The 26,225-nt window shown below is 30.5% G+C and overlaps 1 protein-coding gene across 1 annotated transcript; it reads left to right on the top strand.

Annotated features, from left to right (window-relative positions):
- The first annotated feature begins 27 nt into the window (after positions 1-27).
- LOC129945762 (myrosinase 1) lies at positions 28-25,876 on the top strand. The gene is made up of 8 exons (XM_056055671.1): positions 28-598; positions 12,631-12,826; positions 18,760-19,059; positions 19,173-19,350; positions 19,550-19,644; positions 20,110-20,421; positions 24,673-24,911; positions 25,009-25,876. The coding sequence occupies exons 1-8, from the start codon at positions 534-536 to the stop codon at positions 25,250-25,252; spliced, it is 1,629 nt and encodes a 542-aa protein (XP_055911646.1). The 5' UTR covers positions 28-533; the 3' UTR covers positions 25,253-25,876.
- Positions 25,877-26,225: the final 349 nt, after the last annotated feature.

The raw sequence follows: 26,225 nt of genomic DNA, 5'->3' as shown, positions 1-26,225 counted from the left end.
TTTTAACTCTTAACTGACGTTGACGTAGCGAGTGAGCGAGCGGTTATTCGGATTCGGATTTGGGTTTTTCTTTTTTTTTTTCTTTCGTTCAGTATATTTCTATTCAATTCGAATCGATTCGGGGTAAGTTTGTTAAGGCGCCATTCGAATGCGAGGATATAAAAACACTGTGACCAGCTTAGAACTCTTCTGTGGTGAGAGACAATCGATCGTGCGCAGAACGTGATACAATTTTTTGTTTATTATTTTTTTTTTACAAATATTTGTTATTAAAGTTGGCGGGCCATTAAAATTATAGTTATTTTTTTCTAAATTAAATTTAATTTTTTACAATAATTGAAAACTAACAAAAAACAAAAGGAATTTTTAAGAGTGGTTAGTTTTTTGACAGAAAAAGATTGTGTTCTTGTATTTGACATTTTGAAAGTGACATTTCTTTGCAAAAGATAAAAAGTGGATAGCGGAAAGTTTTGCAAAATATTTAATCCATTAAATTTATGTGATATAGATTTTTAGTTTTTAATTTAACCAAAATGAATGCAACCACTTTGTTGGCTTTGATTGCCACTTTACTTGGATTAAGTTGCAGTAACGTTGGGTACGTTTTTATTATATTTTTTATTTATTATATTTATTTGATTCTAACTTTTAAAAAAATGTTTCCACTGCACCCAAAAATCTAATCCAAAACATCCCATTTTTGTATTTAAAATAAACACAATTGTTAAGGATTTTTAAAAACATTTGTTCAAAATTTCCAACTAAATTTTATATTTTTTTATATCGTAAATCAAACTTTCTTAAGAATTTTGGAATTTTTTATATTTAAGAGGATTTTTGTCATTCCTTTTTCAACGCCCATTTTGACATTTCATGAAGATATTAATAAAACAAATAAAGAGCAAAAAGGAGAAAGTTTAACATATCTTATTTCAAATTTGTATTTAAATGAATTTTGCAAAAAAGTGACAGTTCAAACGCTAAAGGCCCAGTTTCATTTGATCTTATCTTTTTTGCAGATAAAGTTTTTTTGCTGCTCGAGTTCTTTAAATTTAAGGGAAGTTATTAATAAAACAAATAAAGAGCAAAAAGGACGAAGTTTAGCATATCTCATTTCAAATTTGTATTTAAATGAATTTTGCAAAAAAAGTGACAGTTCAAACGCTAAAGGCCCAGTTTCATTTGATCTTATCTTTTTTGCAGATAAAGTTTTTTTTGCTGCTCGAGTTCTTTAAATTTAAGGGAAGTTATTAATAAAACAAATAAAGAGCAAAAAGGACGAATTTTAACACATCTCATTTCAAATTTGTATTTAAATGAATTTTGCAAAAAAAGTGACAGTTCAAACGCTAAAGGCCCAGTTTCATTTGTTCTTATCTTTTTTGCAGATAATGTTTTTTGGCTGCTCGAGTTCTTTAAATTTAAGTGAAGTTGCAATAGAAATCTAGAAAAAATGTATAAAGTCTTAAAGTTTTGAAATTCTTAAATTATTTATACATAATAGCTCCGATCGTGTACCCTCATAAAATACGATATTTTTCGAAAAAATACGATATTTAACCAAATCCTATTCGTGAACTCAAAAACTTCGTAGTTTTTCGAAAAGAGAGCGCTCACGTGAGAGTAAAATATTTCCCCAACCTACGAATTTTAGCCCAAGAAATTTCTTTCTGATGATTTGTGAAAAGTGTCAAATTTGATAGAAATTCAAATAAATTAAATAAATTGCTCGATTTTGCTGTCAGTTATAAAATTAAAAAACAAATTTTTAAAGAACAGTAACAAGACAGTAATATTGTGTGAAAAATTTGTTGTTTTTCCGTTCGCTTACTTCTTTATAGTTTTTTTTTTGTTGGTGAAAGAATTTTACACCCACTCTTTAAAATATCTCTTTTTACGAATTTTAGTGCAGAAAGTACTCGAACGGACCTAATAATAGCATCAAGAAATGTATGTGTAAATATTAATACAAAATAATAGGAGCTGTCACATCTGGATAAAATGTGCATATTAATTCAATTGAAGCCCAAATGAAACTCCAACAATTTTGTTAAAAAAATAAATGTTCATAGTATTAAATTATTATTATTATTGTGCGTATACATAATATACATATGTATTTTGTAAACTAACTCTTTTTTTCTGCTGTTTACTTTATAACTATCATAACTGTCAAAATGATATATTTTAAAAACTTCTCTGGCCTTTCTTTAAATAAATAAAAAAAAATGTCTTTATAATGTCAAAAGCGTAACGTAATGTTAACTTTAAGAGTAAGTAACTGCATTCGTTTTGATCGAGTGTCTAAAACTACATTTGTTAAGGGTGGATGCACATGCATACAATTGACCAAACCTGCATTTGCTTGCATAACTCACTGGCTTAAAATTGAAAATTGATTATCAATTTTTTTTATATTTTTCATCTTCTTGTTTTACTTACCTACTGATTTATTTAAATGTTTGTTTTGTATAAACGATGATTTAATTAAATATTTTATAAATATGCATGACATACCTACTCGCATCTTCGTAAATGCCTTTTTGGTGATCAAATATTTTATTTTTATCATTTTAATTGCTCCTATAAACTAAATACAAATAGTTCTTCTGTCTGGAAAGTGTTATATAATAAAATATAGAACAAAACAAAAATTATAAAGGTGTCCATTACTCGTGCAAAATATAACAGACAAATTAAAAACGTGAATAGCTTTAAGCATGAACTGTATAGATCCTCAAAAATATATTTAGATACATTTTAAATATACTTTTGCTCTACAAAAATAAACATTATTTAGTCAACTCGTGAAGGTTTCGAGGTTATGAGGATGTAGTAAGTATCTATAAATTTTATTTTATAGTTTTAAAATATTTCAAACGAATAATAAGTGTTTCTTGTACCTGTTTTAATGGAATAAAAATTAAATAAAAATGTTTGTTTATATATTATTCAGTTCAGGGGATAACTAGTTCACGTTACTAGATTTATTAGTTTAGAACTAAAATGGTAGGTTTTTTTGATTACATAAAATCACCCAAACTTTAAATAATCGATAATAATCTTAATGGCTTCATTTACACACGATATGTTTTCCTTATTGACAGTTTAGGAACTAAGAACTACTTAAGTGTGCGACTTAAGTCTTTTAATTTCGATGGCAAATTGGAAAAAACGGAGGTGACTAATTAAAAGAAAACTACTTGGCGAGATTTTTGCACTATAACCGTACTTTGAAGACATGTAATTACAACGAGAAATAATTAATATGCAGGTTCCGCGTTCTGTCAAAAAGTGATCGATATGTGCTCTGTTTTTCAACTTTGGTACTAAACTGTACTAACCATGTACTAACCATTTTCGACGTTGACGTTGACGTTTACTCATGTCAAAGTGTCAATGTTCTATAATTATAGAATCTTAATCGATAAAGTAAAAAGATTAAGTAATTTGAACTTTAAATCAATAAAAAAGAAGAAATTATGCTTAGATTGTTTGAAATTAGCGAAATAATCTATTTAAACCTATTAAAATAATTTATAATGTGCTTTATTATCGTTTTAAATGAACTACAATTTTGCGCAGTCAGTCAAAATTTCAAATTTGATGGTATAACTAATTTTTTATAATAATTCCAAATCAGAGCCACAAGTGAGCACTAATGAAATATTAATTTAATTATCTTTGATGGAATGAGCAAAATTAATTTATTCACGTATAGATGAAAATATCTCAAAAATTTCTTGCATCATGTGATGAAATCGAAGAGAAGAAAAGTTGAATTCCATAATAACTACAATAAACAACTTCTTCTGCAAAGAAAATGTTCACCGCCTATAGCTTAGGCTGGTTATACAGGCTTTATGATATTGTTTCAAATCACGTCTTACTCATAGCTCAGGTAAGACTTTATTAGTTATATTTATGTACCTAAGTGCTAGTTTTGTATGTTATTCTACGGCCCATATTTGTGCTTTGTATCCTCCCGAAATTCAATTTTCTGTAATCCAGTTTGTAATACGATTTTCAGTAGTGTATGAATTTTGCGTTCTTGATGATAAGTTCTGTGTATGTACCAATACTGATTTTCTTTCAAAGGAATTTGGAATTGTCAGTAACTCAAATTCGATGCAAGGGACTCCTTAAATCCTAATTCCGAATACAAATCACATTAACAACTTTAAAAGATGGTATTCACCACAACTTCTTTCAAACATTTTATTCACCACACCTTCGAATGTATTTTTTTTTTATTCAGCTACCATTTTCCATTATTTTTAATTTCTGACACATTTTAACAATCTGTGCAATATATGCAAATGTAAAAAGATCAATAAGAATTCGCTTCCTGTCAATAACGGAAAAGAGGTGGTTGAAACATAGATTGTTTCTAATTTGACATAAATGGAACACTCCCAAAAACCACCTGAGTATACGTAATTAATCTTAAGTTAAGAATATTTCCAGCCCATCATATTAAAAGCCGACATGCATAGTAATGATGATTTGATTATGTGACGTTAAATGGGAGCGGATAGTAACTAATGTCAAGTAAATAGCTTTTCCACTTTCATGAGATCAATTTTGTTGGTTCGCAGAGAAAATATTAGTATTGAAAAAAAAACAATTAGGAATTTTAAGATTTCCTTGATTATTGCTAATTGATTAGTATACCTATAAAAATATGCATGCGTATATGTTTCTGTATATCATTAGGAATACACTTTGTAATATTCTTGACACTTAGTAGGTTGAATTGCATTTAAGGCTATAAAATTGAAATTAAATTTCTAATAGTCAACTTCCTTTATATTAAATTATTAAAAACTCATCATAAAATTAAGTCACATCGATAATATTTTGACAGCCCGGTTGACAGCTATCAGTCAGTGCGCAAAACTGCTACATTAAAAAACTAGCTAGGTGTGTTTGATTGAATTTATTTAAACGACAACATGCCAAAGTCTGTTAATTAATGTATTTGTGTATACACACACCATGGAAAAAATGGATTTCATACTTAATAAATTAAGTGACAGCCGGAAACATTAGACATGAAACATGCAGAGTTCATATTAGATAAAAAACTCATTCTACTTTAATAATCTAACAGATCTGGAAACCTTATATAATATTGTAATATACGAAGTTTCTTTTAATTTTGTTTCTTTGAAGTTTTTAACAAATTTCTTTAAATAGAAATTCTAAAATACATCTTTCAATATGATTTTTTTTTATTTTTCTATAATTGTCATTTTTTGTTTGCATTTTTTGAAGTTTGAAGTGTGTAACCTGCCTTAAAATATACACAAATAAATTCATCCATAACACATCAACTGGAATTTCAATTTTATAGCAAAACTAGAAATAGTTAAATATTATTTATAGTTTCTTTTAAATTTAAATGATGGTAAACAAAATCAAACAAGATTTTGTTTTGTTTTTGCAATAACCTATTTTTAGTTTCCTCAGTTTCTTGGGTGTGAAACAATAAGAGTATACAAAAAAAATCAAACAAATATTTCCCGTTAAACTGACCTTTAAAATGTTATATAATTAACTGCCGATTCTATTGTTCAACACATTTTTGTTTGTTTAAACAAAAAAAAAGTTTATATTTTATGACGTCAAACAACATCAACATCCTACCCCACATAGCGTGCATTTATCATTTATCTTAATTAAGTTTTATAATGTAGTATAAAATGACATATGTATATTAGGAAGTTCAGCGAACTTGTCAACAATTACTATTTTTCTAGCGCACACGCCGAACTGACCTTCAGCAATTTTAACTGTTTCTCGTAGTCTGTCAAGATAAAGTTACGATTGAATAAATCAAGTTTCGGTCACACGTCACTTATTTATCATCGCCGCCGCTGCCGACATACATTGTCAGTCAGGTGGTTTGTCTTTGATAACCGGATTCAATTATACATATACATCCGTATGAAGATATAGTTTGTGTTTCTTTAAATCTCAAAGTCGAAGATTTTGCCCTGTTCGATTGATTGATCAGGAGATGAAGGGACTTCTTCTTTCCTTTTCTGTTTTATTATAAATGAATTACATTATTCTCAATCTTTTGACAGCAAAGGTTAGATCTCTGAGATTTTTGATATCTGAACTGGCTAAATGACAGTTTGACTTCCATAGTGAACACGTACATAGATTATGCATTTTATAGTTTTATACCACATAATATTGTGTACACAAACATTCACACTATCTCAGCGTATATTTCCGTCGCTTAGATAACAGATTGTACAGACAAAAAGCTTCACAAACAACAAACTCGTGATTTGAGTGAAAATGAAAGTTGGGTGAAAATAACGGTGTGTCATACCGGCTCATCAGGGCCGGTGTTGTTGATTTGGAAATAATTCGCACATTACATTGACATAAATGATGGCACATTCTATACAGTACATGCGCGTGTATATTACATATTTGGTAATTTAATTTACAATCAGAAAAGATGTCGAAATTTCAGACTTTGTCACTGACAGCAAACTTCAAGTGTCAAAATTACTTATATTTTAGTTTTGATAAGGGATTGACATTTCGATGGTCAAGATAATAAATGTACCTTGGGATTAATTTATGTATGATGCCATAATATGCTATTGACAGTGCAGCAAGTGTTATGCCAAGAAGTCAATAATTTTAATTTTGATTTAATAAAAAAATATCAAAAGCAATGAAATGTATATGTGATTAAAACATTAATCAGGTCGATCGGCATTCTTATAACACTCATATAGGTATTTTTTAGTCTTTGTATTTTGTGACAGTGACTTTAACTTTGTTGCCAGTGTAATTAAACAAGATTGGAGCAGAGCGGTGGCGGTGGCGTCGATGGCATGTGCAGAATGTTACGAAAGACCAAAATAGTAGAGTTCATTGGAATAACTACATACAAAGGTGTGATACAGTGCATGCGATGTACTTTTGATTTTAACACACATGTTACTTTGTATAGTGGACGCCTTGGCATAGTATTATACATAAACTTCCATGGTAATGGACTTAACGGTGATTTAAAATGTAACAAGATTCAAAGAAGTTGGAATTGGTTCAATGGATTTAAAATAAGACTCAAGCGATTTCAAACGAATTACGTGACGCAGTAGATAAAACCTTGGGTGTTACACGGCGTATATGTTACTTTTTCTTTGAAGCATATTCAAAAAAGAAAAAATCTAAATCTGTGATTTTTGTTTGTTTACATCTTAACTGGTTGCGAACTTGAATAAACTACATCACGCTGCTGCAGTCTTGAGATTCTAGGAAGGAGCAGGTTATAATAATTTAATTGATAACTATGATCATACGGCCGCTACTGACAGTCACGAGGTGAGGTGATTTTTTTCGGTGAGGATAAAAATAGAATAATAATTAGAGTGTTGTTTGCTATTTTGCTTAGTTAAAATATATTTTGAACTTTTATCTTACAGACTGGTAGGAACACATAAACTACATTTGGTTTTATTTAATGATTATTCTTAAAACCTGTCACTTTGAGTAGCCATTTTTAATATAATTTTCAATTGTCACTTTGAGCAACCATTTTTAATATCTGACATTTTCAATTTTGACAACCTGTGATTTATGAACTCTTCTGTTCAGGTGTGTATCAGAATTAAAATCAAAACACTTATACAGTGGTCGGCATAACTATTTTGACAGAGTGTATATCTTGTTATTTTGTAATTTAAAAGATTTGTTTGGCATAGAAATTGGATCTTAGCAAAAAAGGGATAATTTGATGGCACAATTATTTTATTATAATTAGATCAAGTAGTGAATAAAAGTACAAATCTCTTTTTGTTATGGTATAATTATTTTGACAGTTTTATTTTAACTTTAAAAAAAACACAATTTGTAGAACTTAAAACTAAATTATTGATATGTTAGTAGAAAATGTAGCCTCCTTTAGCATCTATGACTTTTTGAAGTCGTCTTGGAACTAATTTTACAAGTTTTTGAAGTATTTCTACAGGTATTTCTTCCCAAAGAGTTTTCACCTCAAAAATAGTCTCATCCCTCCTGATGAATTCCTATTTCCTCTTATATAAGCCCATACATTTTCTATGACATTTAAGTCAGAGCTTTGGGGTGGCCAGTTGAGGGTTTCCAACCCAATTTCATTCAAAAACTTGGTGATCATTTTGCTTTTGTGGCAAGGGGCATTATCTTGTTGGAAAACGATAGAAATTCGTTCTCATTTAACACATCTAAATATTTGCTTTGGTTCATGGAGCCATCGATTGGGACTAGGTCCCCATTACCGATTGCGAAAATGTATCCGCGAAACATAACTGATCCACCACCATGGGACATGTTCTGCAAGACTGGAGCAAACTATCCATGCATTTCTTTCTGTATTCTTTTTAGGTGATCCATGAAATGCATCAGTCCATAAAACTTTGTTCCCGAAGCTAAGAGGTTTATTTACATATTCCCTTTCGAATTTCAATCTTTTTAATTTGTTCTTAGGATTTTTAAATAGTATCTTTCTTACGGTATACGTCCCAAAATTATATTCTTTGAGACGTCTGCTAATTGTCAAGTAGGAATTTCATTTCAAGCTCCAAGTTTTTAGGGCTCAATGCAGGATTTTTGGTTAATTCTATCAAAATGTGCCTGCCTTCTTTTAGAGTAGTTTTTCGTTTTCTGCCCTGGTAGATTTTGTACAGAATTCATTCTTTTATGTTTGTTTATTTGGTAGTGTACGGTTTGTCTTAATAAATTCAGTTCTCTGCATATTTGTTTAATAGACACGCCGGAATTAAATATTGCGACAAAAGATGCTCAACCTCAATACTTAGTTCTGCTGTTTTATCCGTTTTTGTACAAATCGGAGCCTTAACAAATTCAACGTTTTGATATATGCTTTAAATTTGTAAAAAAAACTTATTTTAACTTACCAAGCATACAGAAGAACATCCGTCAAAATAGTTTTGTCACTCAGAAAATAGCACTTTAAATACAAAAAGAGCAGCCTTGCAGCAGAACACCATCCAAATGACTGAGTTTGGCCATCATTGTGATGTATTATAACATACTTATTAACTTGTTATCGATTTGCTCTCTTCAAATTTTAACCGTTATAAATTATTATCACAAGAGCGAGAGATGTACATCTGTCAAAATAGTTATGCCGACCATTTTACCTATCATTGAATTCCAAGTATTTCAAATATATCCATACAAAAATTAATTTCATTTTTCTTAATTCAAACATTTCGATTATTTTTTTTTTTCTGTTTCAATTGACATTGTCACACTTGTCAATTACATTCCGGTGTAATAGATTAATGTTATATTTCACTGGAATTATCTTCTATATCTGTTCAATGAATTTTACATTTACATACAAGTAATATATTTAACCAAAACAAAACAAAACAAGAACAACAACATCATTCTGACAAATTACTCTGTGGCTTAGCTGAAGGCATTGAAATTAATTATGCTAATAAAAGCTCTCTATAACCCAATAAGTCAGCATACTCGTATTCATAGAACTTAAGTATACTGCATTTGATATGCTTTAAAACATAAAATAAATCATTAATTTGATATTTTATCGGTTATTATAGTATTTTTCTTTTTTTGAAATTAAAATTATTTTAGTTGAGTTTCAGGAATTTTAAGTTGTTTTGAAATTGATGTATGTTATTTTTGTTGTTGTTGAGATAATGAATGCACAGGTACAATAAAATGCATATTAAAATAGGAGCTTGGCCATCTGGGGAAAAAATATTGATGTTTTAATTAGGTGGAATGAAATATAGCGACAGCTAAATATAAAAGGTCACATCATATTTCATATGCTTTGCAATTAGCAGTAGTAAATGGATGCAGTTGCCCCTGGCGTAATAGATAGTGCGTTTTCCTATCATATCACGAAAACTGATTAAGAGAGAAAAACCTATTTTTTGACATATATATTTTATTAAAAAAGTCTGTTAGTAGTGTCAAAAAAGCAAATTCGATATTCAAGAATGAAATATTAGTTTCATTGTTGGGAACGGCGTATATCTATTTTCTTTCTTTATATTATTTGTAGTTTTTACAAAAATAGGATAGCTATCACTGGTCGCATTGATAAACACATTTTTTGTTTGACAGTTGTACACATCTCACTTTGACATCCCTTCATTGTATCTTATTCCCTTTTTGACCATAAAAAAAGAAGAAGCGATATAAAACGTTAAAATTTCTAAATGAATGAATAAACATTAAAATGAACTGCCCCAGAAGAATCCAATTGGAGCACTTTACCTTTTGCTGAAAATGTTGAATTCTCCACTCAATTCGTTTAAAAATGCTTAGAAGCAAATAAAAAAAAAGAGTAACAGTTAAAAGATGAATAGAAATTTATTTCTAAAAAGCGATGAAACCGACACCTAATGCTTATGCCATTTCTCACTAAAAAAATACTATAGCTGTCACTTTTGAAATTGACATATTGGTCGCATTCACAAAGCTAGTGGCTACGTTGTTAAGAGATTTTGATTGGCTAAATCAAACTACAATAGAAGCTGAAATTTCCCCTCCGAAGTAGTGTACAAAATTCGGCTACAAAGTTAGTGGAGAATGATTTTGACGTTTCAGAATCAGCTGCTCGGTAAAGAGACACGAATTTAGAATGAAATAATTAAATATAAATAATTCACATTTTAGTAACAATATAGCCCTCTCTTTCACTCAAAATGTCAAACTTACAACTTTGATGAAAATAAGATAAGATTAATTATTTTTTTGAAAGAAACGCTACTTTTTTGAAATGTAGTGTTAAGCTCAGTTTCAACGTAACGTAACTTAAGTGCTAATTTCAAGGTGAAACTAACAGAAATGCAATTTTGACAGGAACTTTGATGTTGTCAGCTGAGACTCTTAATTATCCTTAGCGGATATTGTATGATAGTAGTGCGGCAGTCACGGGTATTTTTTCTTTAAAAACAACGCAATTTTTTCTTTCTGCCACATTTATTGATGTATTAAAAAAAAAGTCAAAGTGTTTGTATCATGGTGAAGTACAAAGTATTCAGAAGTCATTTCCTCCATTTAACAACACAAATCTTCCCATTTAAAGTAACATTATAGATGTTATTTTTTTTTTATGAACAACAGTAATTACCTAAGCCGGATAAGTACTATTATTTATAGCTTCCCTCACATGTCCAAGGCAGATAACCTTCCATAGAAACATCAAGTGTTTACGTTAAGTTTGATTAATTTAATTGTAGTCACAAAAGAAACATACAAAAGTATAATAACCATTTAATAACCATTAAAATCGTTTGAAAATCATGTAATATGTTTGTACTCATGTCCTTTAAAATGAAATTCAATTGATTTAGTTTTTTTTTTTTCTTTCATCTCAAATGAAATCACCTAACAATCAGAATTACTATATGAAACATTTCAATGTCACATATTTAACTTAACATTACATAACATGGCGCATGAAGGTCTGCGACAGTAAAATGAAATAGAAAAAAAAATACGAAAAGTAAAAATGAGTAACAAAGCAAATCGATAAGAATATTGTTGCTTTTATTATCTCGCGCAATTTCAAGTAGTATACATTTATGATAATTGAAATAGAATCACTACACTTTTGAACAGCGCCCCCTCGACTTGAAATTATGTTACAAATTAGTAACAAGTCTTTATCTGTCAAACAAATTGATTTACTTTGAATTAGTTGTTTTACAATAATAATAACATGATTCTATTTATAGACTTGAAAAAAAATAAACAATCAAATTTACGATTAGGATTTATGTTCTTACACTTGAGTTTAGGTAAGAAAATGACAGTAAAGTAATTTGATTTTTAATGTCATTAAGTGTTCTACCTTAGAACATACATAAGTATTATTACTCGAGTACCAGTATTTGTTTTATGGGTTTTGTATTTATTTAAGTAGCTATTTATACATATGTATGTATAAGTACACAAAAATTTAATTCTTCTGATTCTTTATAAAGTTAATGCAAGTTATTTTTTAAAATCCATTTATTCTCTTTAAGGATCTATTAAAAATAACTATACCATTACTTTGACTAAACTTCAGAACGGCATACAATATAATAAAGAATAATAAATGTTTCAATTCGGCTTATCAAGTTGATTTTGACTTTATTTGTACATTATTTGAAGCCTAAACAAAAATTAAGGTCTACACGCATCTGTAGTTAATGTCAAAATAGTCATTTTGACAGTACCAACATTCTTGGTCTCCTGTCTGTCATGGAAATTATTGCAGTTGTGGTTTTTTTTGGTAAAACACGTGAAAGTAATAGACGCTAAGATTGAGTTATTGATATTTTGTGATGCAGTCACACTGGTTATTTACTTGATTTGCATATAGCGAGTATTAGTTCATCATTTCAAAGTAAGGTGGCCTTTGTGCCCGTGCTGCTACTTGAGCTGAAATCTTAAAAATTTGCATCAAATCAAATGTTTTAACTAAAAATCATGATGCAGTCCAAAAGAGAGAACCTATAACACGTTTTACATCCTATAATTCTTAAAGTTTCAAAAATTTAATATCAAAAGATTACTTTTGAGTATTTTATAGCTAATAAAATTTTGTTTTTTTCTTTTTTTTAGAGATGCTACAACAGTTACACAGAGACGATTTCCTAATGACTTTCTTTGGGGTGTTGCTTCATCATCATATCAAGTAGAAGGTGCTTGGGATGCAGATGATAAGGGAGAATCAATTTGGGATCATTTGACACATAATTTCCCAGAAAAAATTGCCGATAAATCAAATGCTGATACAACTTCTGACAGTTATCATCAGGTAAGTTCATCCCTAATAATTTAAATTCCAATACAAAATTAAGAAAAGTTAATTTTAAACTGAAAAGTCATTTCAAATAGAAATGCATTTGATAAAAGTGCTGCCAATTCTAATAATCTATTGACAAATGAAACAACTTTTTTTTATTTTTGTAAACAAACATTGTATTACAAAAATTAACATTGTTGAAATATATGTTTTTTCAACGGTATATTTTTATTATTTTAAGAATCTAAGCTGGTGAAACGTTGAAATGAATGACGTATTAGAGTTCAAAAAAAGTGTGAACTTGTTATTCTTCCAATGTCAACAATTAAATTTTGTAAATCCTGTGCATTTAGGTTATTTCAACAATAAAAATTCGAAACAAAACAAGCTTTGGTTTGTGATTAAACAAAATAACAGCAAGTTAAGATTTTGTTTGCAATACAAATGTTTGTTTATTTAAATGACAATAAACCACATTTTTTTATTAAAAATTCATTATGAATTATAATAGGTTTCATATTGTAAAAAGAAATTTATTTTTTTTTGTGAAAACAAATTAATAAAATTTGACATAAATTATGGAAAATACCCAAACCATAGAGAAATTAAAATATTTAACCGCAAATTTATATTAAAAAAATACCACATCAAGCGACATCTTAATAATACATATATTTTTGTTGGACACATTATTGATCTTTGAACTTGTAGAATTTAATTTTTGCGCAACCCTGATTTTGAAATTTAGTGTTTTTTTAGCTTTTAAACTTTCCATCAAATTACGTTCATTGACTCTAATCAGTCAGCACATCAAATAATTGTACGAAAAGGATGTAAAGGTAGTTTCAATTTATTTGTATTACCTAGAAGACACAATAACCAAATTGAATGTTTATATTACAAAACAATTATCCTATAAGATAATAAGATCCTAAAAAGGTTGACATTTTCGTGTCTAATTTTGACATTTTATACAAAAAATGATACCAAATACATTTAGGAAAAGGCAAATGCTAAGAAAATGTTCGCTAGCTCTGTTCCTGTGTATGAACTGTCAAACTGTCAAACTGTTCCTTTTCTTATTTAGTGCAAAAACAACACCAAAATTAGTTTTCAATTTTTACAAAAATATCAAATTTTGAATGTAATGTAAATTTTTCAATGGAAAACCCCAGAAGCTATAAACTTTAAAACCTTACAACATAACTGCTTCCAAATTATAAATAATTTATTATTACCTTATGTTTGTTTTGTTAAATACCAAATAAAAAGTTATTGTCACTTTTTGGAATTCTCAAGTTAATAATTAGTAAAGCAAACAACAAAAAAAAATCAAAATTAATCAATAAAAACCTTAATCTTGCCACGCGAATCAAATCTCAAATTTTTGATTCTAAGTTAAAACAATCACACATTAAGTAAACAAATTTAAACCCAAGTTTAATTACCATAATAAAAGATTTATAATCCATTAAAAGTATTATTTATTGAAAATTTATTTATTCACCAAGAAAAAGTTGCTTTCCACTTACACAAATAACCATATGTTTTTGATTTAAGATCAAATACACAAACCGCACCCAACTTAACGTTTTTGTTGTTTTAGTATAAATTAGAATTGCCAATGAATAAAGGAAATATAAATAAATAAAAATTATTTATTAATTGACAACAATTCTTTTACTCTTTTGCTTGAGTTATATAAAATAATAGACAAACATCCGTATAATAATTCATAATTTTAATTATTACCTTAAACTAAACGAAGTGACGTCTAGATGTCGATAAGATCGCAAAAGAACAAAGAAACAATCTTTATGCTCTAATAAATAAATACAAACTCCCCCAAACTGTCAAATATTGAAAGATTAATGGTTGTCATATTGAATGATCAAAAAATTACAATTATTAAATAAATAATACTTATGTCTTAAAATTAACCCTCCCATTTTATGTGTTTGTTGGCCTTAATATTTTGTATGTAAACTGACCCAATCTTAACTTCATTGTAGGCAAATGACCAGCCAAAAGTTATATTGAATTGTTAATTTTTCGTCAATAATATCGGCCAAATAACCTGTAATGTTAATTACCCGCGCACCTGGCTTAATCTCAGTGTTGTTTAAGTAGACGATCTCATTACTATATATGCAAATATTCTGTGTATGCTATGCGCAAATGCGGGGTTAATAAAGTTTGACTAGTTGCGATTAGTCCGATTTGAACATCTGTAACTACTAATTCTCCTACTTCTCAAGGGGTTGTTTCTATCTGGACTTCTAGCTTTCTGCAGTCTGCACAACCGGTCCAAACACCAGGTCTACACCACACCCAGTAATAGACTAAGCGCGTGTCACATTGTCTCTTTAAGTTACAATTAATAAATCAGTTTGCTTATAAATAATGACATAGCATAGGTGTTTATGCATCAGTGTCAGAAAAGCCTTAGTAATTATTATATTGACTCTGAAGTTCAAATTCGCGTGCTGCAATATTTCAAGGCTTCACATCTAACTATTGACTTAAGAAACAATATCATTATGCACCTGATTGTAAACATCAATTACATGCGCTATCAATAACAACAACAACAACAACTTTGTTGATGGTTTAAATTGATTCGACTATATTGAAGGAGCCTCGTAAGATTCCTCAAGAAGATAGATTGATTTCTTACAAGAGGCTTTATCATTCAGTTGCATAAAATGACATTCAGCTGTAGCCATAGCCAAGCTTTAACTTCAAGGCTAATATAATAAGTTTGGTTATAATATTTGACTTAGACCCCGCATGCCATTGCCAGTCAATACCATGGTTAACAACATTTTTTCATTTCGAAGATGCATTACGCTGGTTCTATGAATTATTCTAGAAAACACAATCCCAGTGCTATAACTATCAATTTTCAAGTAGCCAGGTAGATATTTATCGGTTTTATTTGATATTCTAACAGCAGCTACAAACGTACAGAGAACACATACGATAATGTGTTTTAATAATAGAGGAGGCGTTCAATTATTCTTAGAAGAGGTGGAATCCATCTGGTCAAATTATCATTAAAATAAAATGTTGCTATTTAGGTTTGCGTTTGTATTAAGGAATTAGAATTATATTCTGCGATGACAGTCAAGCCAAGTGAGATCAATTGCCGAGATTAAGAAAGAAACACTTAGATTAATTTAGAAGTTCTTTTAATTTAAGAATTTCAAAGTAATGTTTTGTTGATATTAAACTTAGGCCCAATTAAAATTCTCAAGAAACTACTACACAAATTCATTAATTATTTTTACAGCAAACCTGTATCCTTATCTTATAATTTTTATTCTTTTCAGTAATCTATAATCTAAACACACCTAATTATAGAATCTATCATTTTGATGTGTGTTTCTACCTTAAATATTATTACTCTATGGTTAAAGATCAATTTGCTTTTTGTTGACAGTTTGAGTTTGAAGGTAGGCTTAAGGCGTAGTACACACTCATTGCATACAAATCGTTAAGGATTAGTCGTTTAGACAGTTGTTCTTCTAGTTAGAAAGAGAAATTCTTATTGATTTTAATTTACAATTTGCCAGATGTAGTAACACAATTACACAGTTAATGTAAGAATTAACTTCAAAACCCATTAAGCTTTATATCTAATTATAGAATATATCAGTTTGATATATGTTTCTATCTTAAATATTATTGCTCTATGGTTAAAGATCAGTTTGTTTATGGTTCAAAATTTTAGTTTGAACGCAGGCTTAAGGCGTAGTTCACACTCATTGCATACAAATCGGTAAGGATTAGTCGTTTATTGCCTTTTCACACCAAATCCAAAACCGAGTTTTCGGCAAAATGTTTTCTAAATCCCGAAAAAAGTTTACACCGGACATTTACACGTTTTTTCATTTGACATTTATATTTGTTTAACATCGGCTGTCAAATTTTGTATTGATGAAAAAATGTGTGAGTAAAAAGTTTTGTTCTTTTCAAATTATTTGCGAAAAGATTCTGAAAGATTTGGTGTACGTCTTTATGGCGGAGCAGAAAAGGTTCCAGGTCCTAGTTCTAGATTCGAACCAAAATCACACTTATCAACTCACTTAATCTGTTATGATGGGCTGTAATTTCTCCATGACTATCTCTTTGGCTTCTTCCTTTGAGGACTCTCCTGGTTTGTCCAATGCACTCAGGATCTTCTTCATGTTGGCAGGCTGATCATCAAGTTGCGATAGCCCACTGTTGTGGTTTTATCCACTGGAACAACGTTTCCCACATTGTGGAATGTTTTGGCACAAATTTTCCCACTGCGACTAAGCCTCCACCAGAAATTTTCTTTCATACTTATTCTTCTCCACAAATGAACTTATCGCCTTTCTCATATCTCCCAAATCCTTGTGATTGAACGGCATTACCGGAAAGACTTTCTCCAGGTAGTAAGCGAAAGCGTCGAACATATTTGTGGCGACGAGTTCCAAGACTCATCCCTTGGAAACATTATTACGAAATATGACAAGTCTTCCTCGACCTTGGGGTCGTCACGAGAGTAGCCATAGAGAATTACAGTTCCTCGCTTAATAAAGAGCGTTTGAAACTCTAGAGGATCATAAAAGAACCACCAGTGACGCTAATGGCTGAATCACAAACACGCTTCAGCTTCGTCTGCGTCTGCGTTACGGTGGGCCTGCTCGAGATTGATTTGAATGACATTTCTATATTCACCCCTCCAAAGAGCAAATATTTTGTTTGTTGACATTTTTTTACAGCTGTTGAGCTGTCAGACAAAGCAAATGTTCAGATGAACAAGACCTTTCTTTTTGCAGCCACATTACGTAACATTAAGTTCTTTTTCTTACGATTGTCAAACGAAACGTAAGGTCGAAGCTCCATTGAGATAGATATTTCTAAATGAAATATTTGTTTTGACAGCAGCCATCAGCTGTTTTGTTTACATTAATTTGAGCGCTGAATGTTTCGAAAGGTTTGTTTGTTTAGTTCAACTTTGAATTGTTACTATAGTTATCGAGAGGTTTTATATAAAACTTGTGGTTTAACAAAAATGTATGGAAAAACTGGCGTTTTCGATGAAGGTTTTCGGCTAAAACCGTTAATTTTGCGGAAAACCGGGTTTTGGACTTGGTGTGAAAAACCTATTAGGCTGTTTTCAAAATGAAATATTTGTTTTGACAGCAGCCATCAGCTGTTTTGTTTACATTAATTTGAGCGCTGAATGTTTCGAAAGGTTTGTTTGTTTAGTTCAACTTTGAATTGTTACTAGTTATCGAGAGGTTTTATATAAAACTTGTGGTTTAACAAAAATGTATGGAAAAACTGGCGTTTTCGATGAAGGTTTTCGGCGAAAACCGATAATTTTGCGGAAAACCGGGTTTTGGACTTGGTGTGAAAAACCTATTAGGCTGTTCTTCTTCTAGTTAGAAAGAGAAATACTTATGGATTAGAATTTACAATTTAACAGATGTAGTAATACAATTACACAGTTGGAATGTCAATCGTAAAAATTAGATTCAGAATATATCAGTTTGATGTATGTTTCTATCTTAAATATTATTGCTCTATAATTAAAGATCAGTTTGTATATAGTTCAAAGATTGAGTTTGAAAGTAGGATTAAGGCGTATTACACAAATCGTTAAGGATCAATCGTTTAGCCCTCAATGTCAACTCTAAAAATTGATAGTTTTTCTTCTGTTATAAAGAGAAATGATTATGGTTTTGAATTTACAAATTGACAGATGTAATAACCCATTTAAACAGATGAAATGTCAATCGTGGAAACTAACTTCAGAATCCATTAGATCCGTTTTAAGTTTTGAATTGGTATTGTATTTCTTTTTTTCAGTTTTCAATCCAAAACATCGAACACAAAATTAAAAACGTTTATTTTTTTATTTCCTTCGTATTCGTTTTTTTCTAAACATCTCTCCAATTTTTATTTTACAGTGGCGTCAAGATGTCCAAATGGTACGTCAGTTAAATGTAAACATCTATCGATTTTCTATCGCATGGCCACGAATCCTGCCAACGGGCTATATGAATCACATTAGCAACAAGGGCATCAAATACTACAGTAATCTAATCGATGAACTTCTCAGATACAACATTACTCCCATGGTCACAATATACCATTGGGAATTGCCACAGCGACTTCAAGAGTTGGGTGGCTGGACCAACCCAGAGATAATTCCGGTCTTCAAGGACTATGCTAGATTGTTGTTTGAATTATTTGGTGGGCGTGTTAAGGTAAATGACTTTTGCAAATGCTAACATCTAGTTTTGCATTTACCTACATTATGCACATAAATATATGCATGTTTGTCCTCATAAATTAATTTATTAAAATTATTATGTTACAGATTTGGACAACAATTAACGAACCATGGCATGTGTGTGAACATGGTTATGGTGTAGACTATATGGCCCCGTCATATGATTACCCAGGGATTCCATCGTATTTATGCGGTCATAATTTATTAAAAGCACATGCAGAAGTTGTTCACATGTACCGCAATGAGTATCAAGCAAAACAGCGAGGTAAATAAATAATTAATAGTGAGCAAAAAAAAAATTAATTACACTTCTGTCTATCGATGGGTGTTAGAGAGGGAGTTTTTCTAAATAGCACAAAATTATAGTACTTGACAGGTCGTGTTCTTTTTTTTGTATTTTGTATTACTTATTCATTTTATGTAATTTGTTTTCTGTTTTTTTTTTTCATTTATTTATTTTTAAGGTAAAATTGGAATTACTTTAGATGTATCATGGCCAGAGGCAAAGACTAATTCGGACGAGGATAAGGAGGCCTCCGAGCGAGCAATGCAGTTCTATGTAAATATAACTTCAATTAAAAAGCTGTTTGTTCTTCCAAAAGAATTTGATTTAAAAGATTGATTTTCATTAAAAAATACCCAACTGTTGTTATTTTGGCTGAAAGAAAAAACATGTTTCATGCTAAAATAAAATGTTATTGTTATGAACTAACAACTTGACAGCTTGATTTTTAAAGCCAACTTTTAACAACAAATGGTATAACCTGTCCAAAATTAAGACAAACTCTGTCATTTGAACATAAGAGATTTAAATAATATTCCACTAAGAACAATTGCGTTTCTCAATTTTATAATTTATCCTATATTTTAAATTCTTACTGGTTAGTTTTTCTTTTACAACAATGAAACATAACAAGTTTTAACAGCAAATAAACAAGTCTTAATAAAACAAAATATTTAAGTTTTTTCTTATATAAAATTAAAATACAATGTTGTAAACCATTAAATTTAATTGTATTCATAGGTGGGCTGGTTTGGACATCCAATTTTTTCAAAACGTGGCAACTATCCACAAGTTATGATTGATCGTATTGCTGGAATGAGTAAAGAACAAGGATTTACACGATCACGTTTGCCTTCGTTTACATTGGAAGAAATTCATTTAATTCGAGGAACTTCAGATTTCTTTGGAATTAATTCTTATACAACAAATTTGGTGACACCTAATGGTCATAATAACACAGGAAATTTCCGGATACCATCGTATAATCATGATATGGGTGTTGTTGAAGAACAAGATCCAGAATGGCCGGGATCTGGCTCGCCATGGTTAAAGGTGAGTTTTCAATCTATTTACTTTATAAGGAGTCGTTTTCACCAACAAAGTTTTTGCTTAATTCGTTAAACTTAAAAGGGTTAGATGACAGTCACCTATCCTACTATTTTAAGTCATGCAATTCATGATGTTTCCTCCGATCCTATTTAATATTGACATTTACTCACTCGTCAAAAAACCGTTAATCACAAGTTTAATTGAAACGTTCCCCTCTATGGTTTATTAACCTTAAGACCTTGTCTATTTTGTATTTTATCATTACGAACCAATGAATTTTAAGAAAATCATAATTATTCTTATATAATGTTTCTAATATATTTTGCCCTTTGAATATTCTTAATGATTTGTTATTGTTTGTAGACTTAAATAAAATACAATAATAAGTATAAATATATAAACAAATCATTCATGTAAACTGGTATATTTCCACTTAAGATCAATTAAATGTTTTTTTTTTGTTAATTTAATTCATGCCCAAAAAATTATAACTATTTGAAAGTAAAAGGCGTTACAGAATTTGTTAGTTTTTGCCCCACCAAATAGTTCCGAATAGTTGAACGAGCCTTTTTACACATATTATGCTGAACGCATTCATTGGAAGGTCGTTTTTTGTTTTTTCTTTTTGCTGCCATTCACACGAGGGAATTATTTGCTGGTGTTTTTTTGGCGTTTTCCGTTAAAATTTCTTGTATACCTTTAACACGACAAAACAAAATTGTGAGACATTTATTTTAAAGACTATTGGTGTGAGGGAGATAGCGTACAAAATTAATATTAATGGATATCTAAACCCTAGAAAAAAAGAAAAATACAATAATTAGCACTAGCGGTTATAGTTATTAGGAGATAATTGGTATTTTGTTGTAAAAATATTATAATCACTCAATATCTAGTTTGTTTTTCTATAATTATAGCAAATTAAGACGCAAACATTGTCTATAGTTTGTTAACAATCTATCTTTTTATGGAAATTTATTTAATTGCATTATACATATATTATAAAAAAAATATATTCAATTCATAAGAATCTTAAACTTTTCGTATTTAGACTTGGCAAAATCTTAGATATTATTAAGATATCTTTGCATTTTATTGTCGCTTAACTGACATAACCGCTGAGCTGATGACATATACAGTTCTCAATTAGCGTATCATGTTAATAAGATCAAATAGTTTATTTTTAATGGTGAGTTTTGAATGATTGTTGGAGAACTGTTTGACATAAATGTCATAAATATTATTCTTAAAGATCGACGAGTTTTCTTTTGGGTTTGTTCTAGATTGTATGTATGGATATGTATAAATACACATATCATGTCAATTACCCGCATTGATATATTGTCAACATAGTTAACTGGTTTTATTGGGTGTTAATTGTGTTATGTCAACCCGACAATCAGGTTTAATTATATGTCATTAAAACAATTTGAATCTTTTAATCTACATAAATATACGTACCATCGTATATTAACATTTACAATGGAAATTAATAAGATGATTGTAACTGATTTGTATTATATTGTTTTATTTTGAAAAGTCTATTTTTAGAAAATAAAGGTGTTTTATTTCTTGTATTTGTGAACACACCATAATTATGACTTTATTTATGAATGATTACCTTAATTGTGACACATAAATAAATTTGATGGCGCTTAAAACATTTACAATTGATAAACAGATCTTTTAACAAATTATCATCCGTAAACCATATATTTTGGATTGCGTGTGTGTGACATGAACTGTCAAATAACAAAAAATGTTTTTAAGCTGTTTTTGAAGTAAATACAAATTCAAGTGTTTAGGCGCCTTAAATAAAATAAAATTAACTCTTTGTATTTTCTAAACGTGGGAAAATATTGACCTTAAAAAATAAAATAATGGTCCGTAGAGAACCAGGCCCTAGTAGCTTACAACTCAACCATTCCTGGTGTTCGAGTAATTGCAGGAATAGAGAGGACCTACAGTGTATATGCCGAATCCGAACGTCTAATTTGAGAAAGCAATTTTCAAGACAAGACTTTTCATGACAAGAATTACTCTTGGAGAATTTGTCAATTCCCCGACAGAGGCAGCACCCGTGAATAAGTGAATAAAAACTTTAGGTGGCAGGGATCGAACAAAAAAACTTTTGCATGACATTCCTACGCTCCTCCGGTATTATTGACCTTGCAAACTTTATATTTAAAACCCCCAACTTCAAGACCACTTAATTATTCGACGAATACAAAATTCATGCTTCGACAATGTCACAATTCGCAGTTGACAGCGAAAACTTATGTCATTGAAATGTCAAACACCATTTGCTTTTTGTTATTTGCAATTTTGTGCGATTATGAGCATGAAAATTGAGCAGAACGAGTTGAATGCTGAGCATAAGCATCAGAATCTTCGTCCTCGATTTCTATTTTAATTTAAGCTCTGAATCTTATTTCTTGTTTCTGTTGAAGAAAATGACAAGTAAATTGACAATTGTCAAATAGTGACAACTAAAGCTACGAACTGCGAATTGTGAATGTTCACATATTGTGACATTTCTTTCACATGAGCTTTATTTCTACTTGCAGACAGTGACGAATAATTACTCTTTTCTCCACATTTCCATGATCTTTCACATAAAAAACAAAACAAGAGTGGTATAAAGTTGAGGTTAAGTTGAGCGCGAACTATTTATTCGTTGCGGTTTAGATGGTATGTGGAACGCGAATAGAGTTTGACAGTTCATAGCAACCACACGGCAATTCGTTGCTACCAAATTGTTTTTACAAAATTTTCTTGTTTAAAGCATCTTACACATGAGCCACGAACTGCGAACTGCGAACTGTGGATGATCGCATATTTTGACTTTCCTTTCACATGAGCTTTATATCTATTCGCAGACAGCAACGAATTGTCAATTTATAATTACCATTTTCAACAAACAAAACAAGAGTGGTATAATTTTGAGGTTAAGTTGAGCGCGAACAATTTATTCGTTGCAGTGTGGATGGTATGTGGAACGCGAATAGAGTTTGACAGTTCGTAGCAAACACACTGCAATTCGTTACTACCAAATTGTTTTTACAAAATTGTCAATTTATAATTACCATTTTCAACAAACAAAACAAGAGTGGTATAAATTTGAGGTTAAGTTGAGCGCGAACAATTTATGGCTGAATCACAAACAAGCTTCAGCTTCGGCTTCACCTGACGTTTACGAGTTCAGCCATAGGAATTCAATGCATGCTATCACAATAGAGCTTCGACCTCACGTTTCGTTTGACAATCGTAAGGAAAAGAACGTAAAGTTACGTAATGTGGCTCCAAACAGAAGGCCTAGTTCAATTATCTGAACATTTGCTTTGTCTGACAGCTCAACAGTTGTACAAAAATGTCTGAGCTAAGAAAAAAAACGCTTATTGTGCCACAAATAAAATGACATACTTTACTGAGGTTATACCTACTCAACTTTATTCTTAAACCAATTATACTTATGTTTATATACTCGAGGCTCACGAGATCAATCGGCATTTATCTGAAAATTGATCTTTTAATAATTCAAGTGACCAATCTCTAAATACCACTCCAATTTCACGACAAACACTCCTAGTGGGTTCTAATCTTAAATATCAACCCAATTATATGTCACAATCTTACAAAACGACTTTATACTGCAAATTTTCCCACCTTTAATGCAATACTTCGGTACATAAAACCTTTACGTTACATAAATTATTCAACGTTTTATACTTTTTAACTCATTGAATTCCTTCCATTTATGTAATACATCCCCCAATCGTTTTCCCCAATTCGTTCTTATTTTTCTCATGAAAGGAAACATTAAAAAGAGCTTATTCAGCATCTTGCAAGGCCGTTAATACCGACAAAAAAAAACCCTTTCATTACCCTCACTCGAACACTTTTATTATTAAAAGGAGATCATACGCGTAAGACACAAAAGCTAGCCAATTTTCCATCAGAAATTAATTTAATTTAACCACCATAACATCCCCTCTTGCAAGGGAGAGTGTTCAAAAGGGATACGTCTACTTACATGGGGGAGGCATATTTAATCTTCCAGACAGTCAGCGTAACTTCGTCCTGTTCAGATGCAGCCTTCTATGTGTTTCTTTCTGCAACCCCTCATCAGCCTGATTCTTATGAAATAATAATACAATAAGATGAGACAAGTTCAATAACTTCCTGAATCCTCACAACAATAACAACCCCAAGCCTCTTTCCTAATGTCTTTTTTCTTTGCCTTTTTGCTTTCAGGCAGTTCCATTCGGTATGTACAAACTGCTGATGTGGATCAAGCGTGAATACAACAATCCACCGATAATAGTGACCGAGAATGGAGTCAGCGATAAGGGTGGCCTCGAGGACTACGCCCGTGTGGATTATTACAACTCGTATCTGACATCTGTTCTGGATGCCATCGAGGAGGGTGCCAACGTCAAGGGATACATTGCATGGAGTCTCATGGATAGCTTTGAGTGGAAGGCTGGTTTCACGTAAGTTTATCATTTAGTCTTAGCAACCTGCAAGCAAGCTGAACAAAAATCAATAATAATAATGAATTCTTTTTTTTGTGTTTCTTGCAATCTGCAGTGAGAAATTCGGTCTATACCACGTCGACTTCAACCATCCCGACAAGATAAGAACTCCAAAAGTTTCTGCCAAGGTCTTTGCCAAGATTTGTGAGACAAATGTTATTGACTGGCATTATAGGCCACAAGTGGATCCAATTGTGATAATGAATGCCCGCAGGAGTGCATCTGGAGCGAGTATAAATTTGGCCTGTCTATCGACCGTTTTGCTAAGTCTGCTCTTAGTAAATCTGATGAGGAGGTAAACTGGCGGTGTGTGCGGCTTAGGCTTTAAGTGGAATAAATACGTATAAAAAAAACGTTTATTAAGTTTTAAAAAATCTAAGAACTTTTTTTGAAAAGAAAAAGTCAAAATGTATTTGTGTTTAGTCAAATTATATATATTTTTATAAATTACCTCCGAGAACTGAAGATGACGATGAGGAAATCAGAGACCTTATATAGAAAGCCGATTGAATCTGGCCTTTTATACTTAAACAAAAATAAACAAATTAAGTTATATTTTTTTGTATAGTTTTAAGCATTACTCTTATACTAGTATAATTTTATTTTATTATAAATTGTAATTTTAAGTGTAAAAAAAGTTGAGTACATTGCAGGTTTTTGTTTATTATTTTCGATTGTGATACTCATCCAATTATATAAATACATTTATGTAACTATTTTAACAATTTTATATTGTTCGTTTAAAAATAGATACATATTTATAAATGTATATTTTGTTTATGTTTTAAAATTATACATACCTCGTTTTGTTAACATGTACATTACTTACGTCCATTATTTCAAAAAAGAAAAGAAGAAAAGTATTTATCTACATTTTTATATTGTATATTTCGGTTAAGAAAATAAAAATATTAGTCAAGAAATGTTGTTTTTTATTTTTTAGTACAAAAACAAACTTTCCCTAAAAACAGGGGCCTGAATTCGATCCATTAATGGCTGAATCACAAACACGATTCAGTTTCGGCTTCGTCTGCGTTACGGTGGGCCTGATTGGAGGTTGTTTTGAATGACATTTCTATTATTTCATCCCTCCAAAGAGCAAATGTTTTGTTTGTTGGCATTTTTTACAGCTGTTGAGCTGTCAGACAAAGCAAATGTTCAGATAATTGAACTAGAGCTTCCTTTTGGAGTCACATAACGTTACATTACGTTCGTTTCCTTACAATTGTCAAACGAAACGTGAGGTCGAAGCTCCATTGTGATAACATGCAT

Source organism: Eupeodes corollae, chromosome 2 (genome assembly GCF_945859685.1).
Source record: "Eupeodes corollae chromosome 2, idEupCoro1.1, whole genome shotgun sequence".
NCBI classification, from domain to species: domain Eukaryota; kingdom Metazoa; phylum Arthropoda; class Insecta; order Diptera; family Syrphidae; genus Eupeodes; species Eupeodes corollae.
This window is presented reverse-complemented; position numbering and strand designations above follow the sequence as displayed.

Coding starts and splice junctions, on each gene's coding strand:
- LOC129945762 (XM_056055671.1), top strand. CDS start 534: ATGAATGCAACCACTTTGTTGGCTTTGATTGCCACTTTACTTGGATTA. Junction 20,422..24,672: donor CTGGCTCGCCATGGTTAAAG/GTGAGTTTTCAA, acceptor TTTTGCTTTCAG/GCAGTTCCATTCGGTATGTA. Junction 24,912..25,008: donor GAGTGGAAGGCTGGTTTCAC/GTAAGTTTATCA, acceptor TGCAATCTGCAG/TGAGAAATTCGGTCTATACC.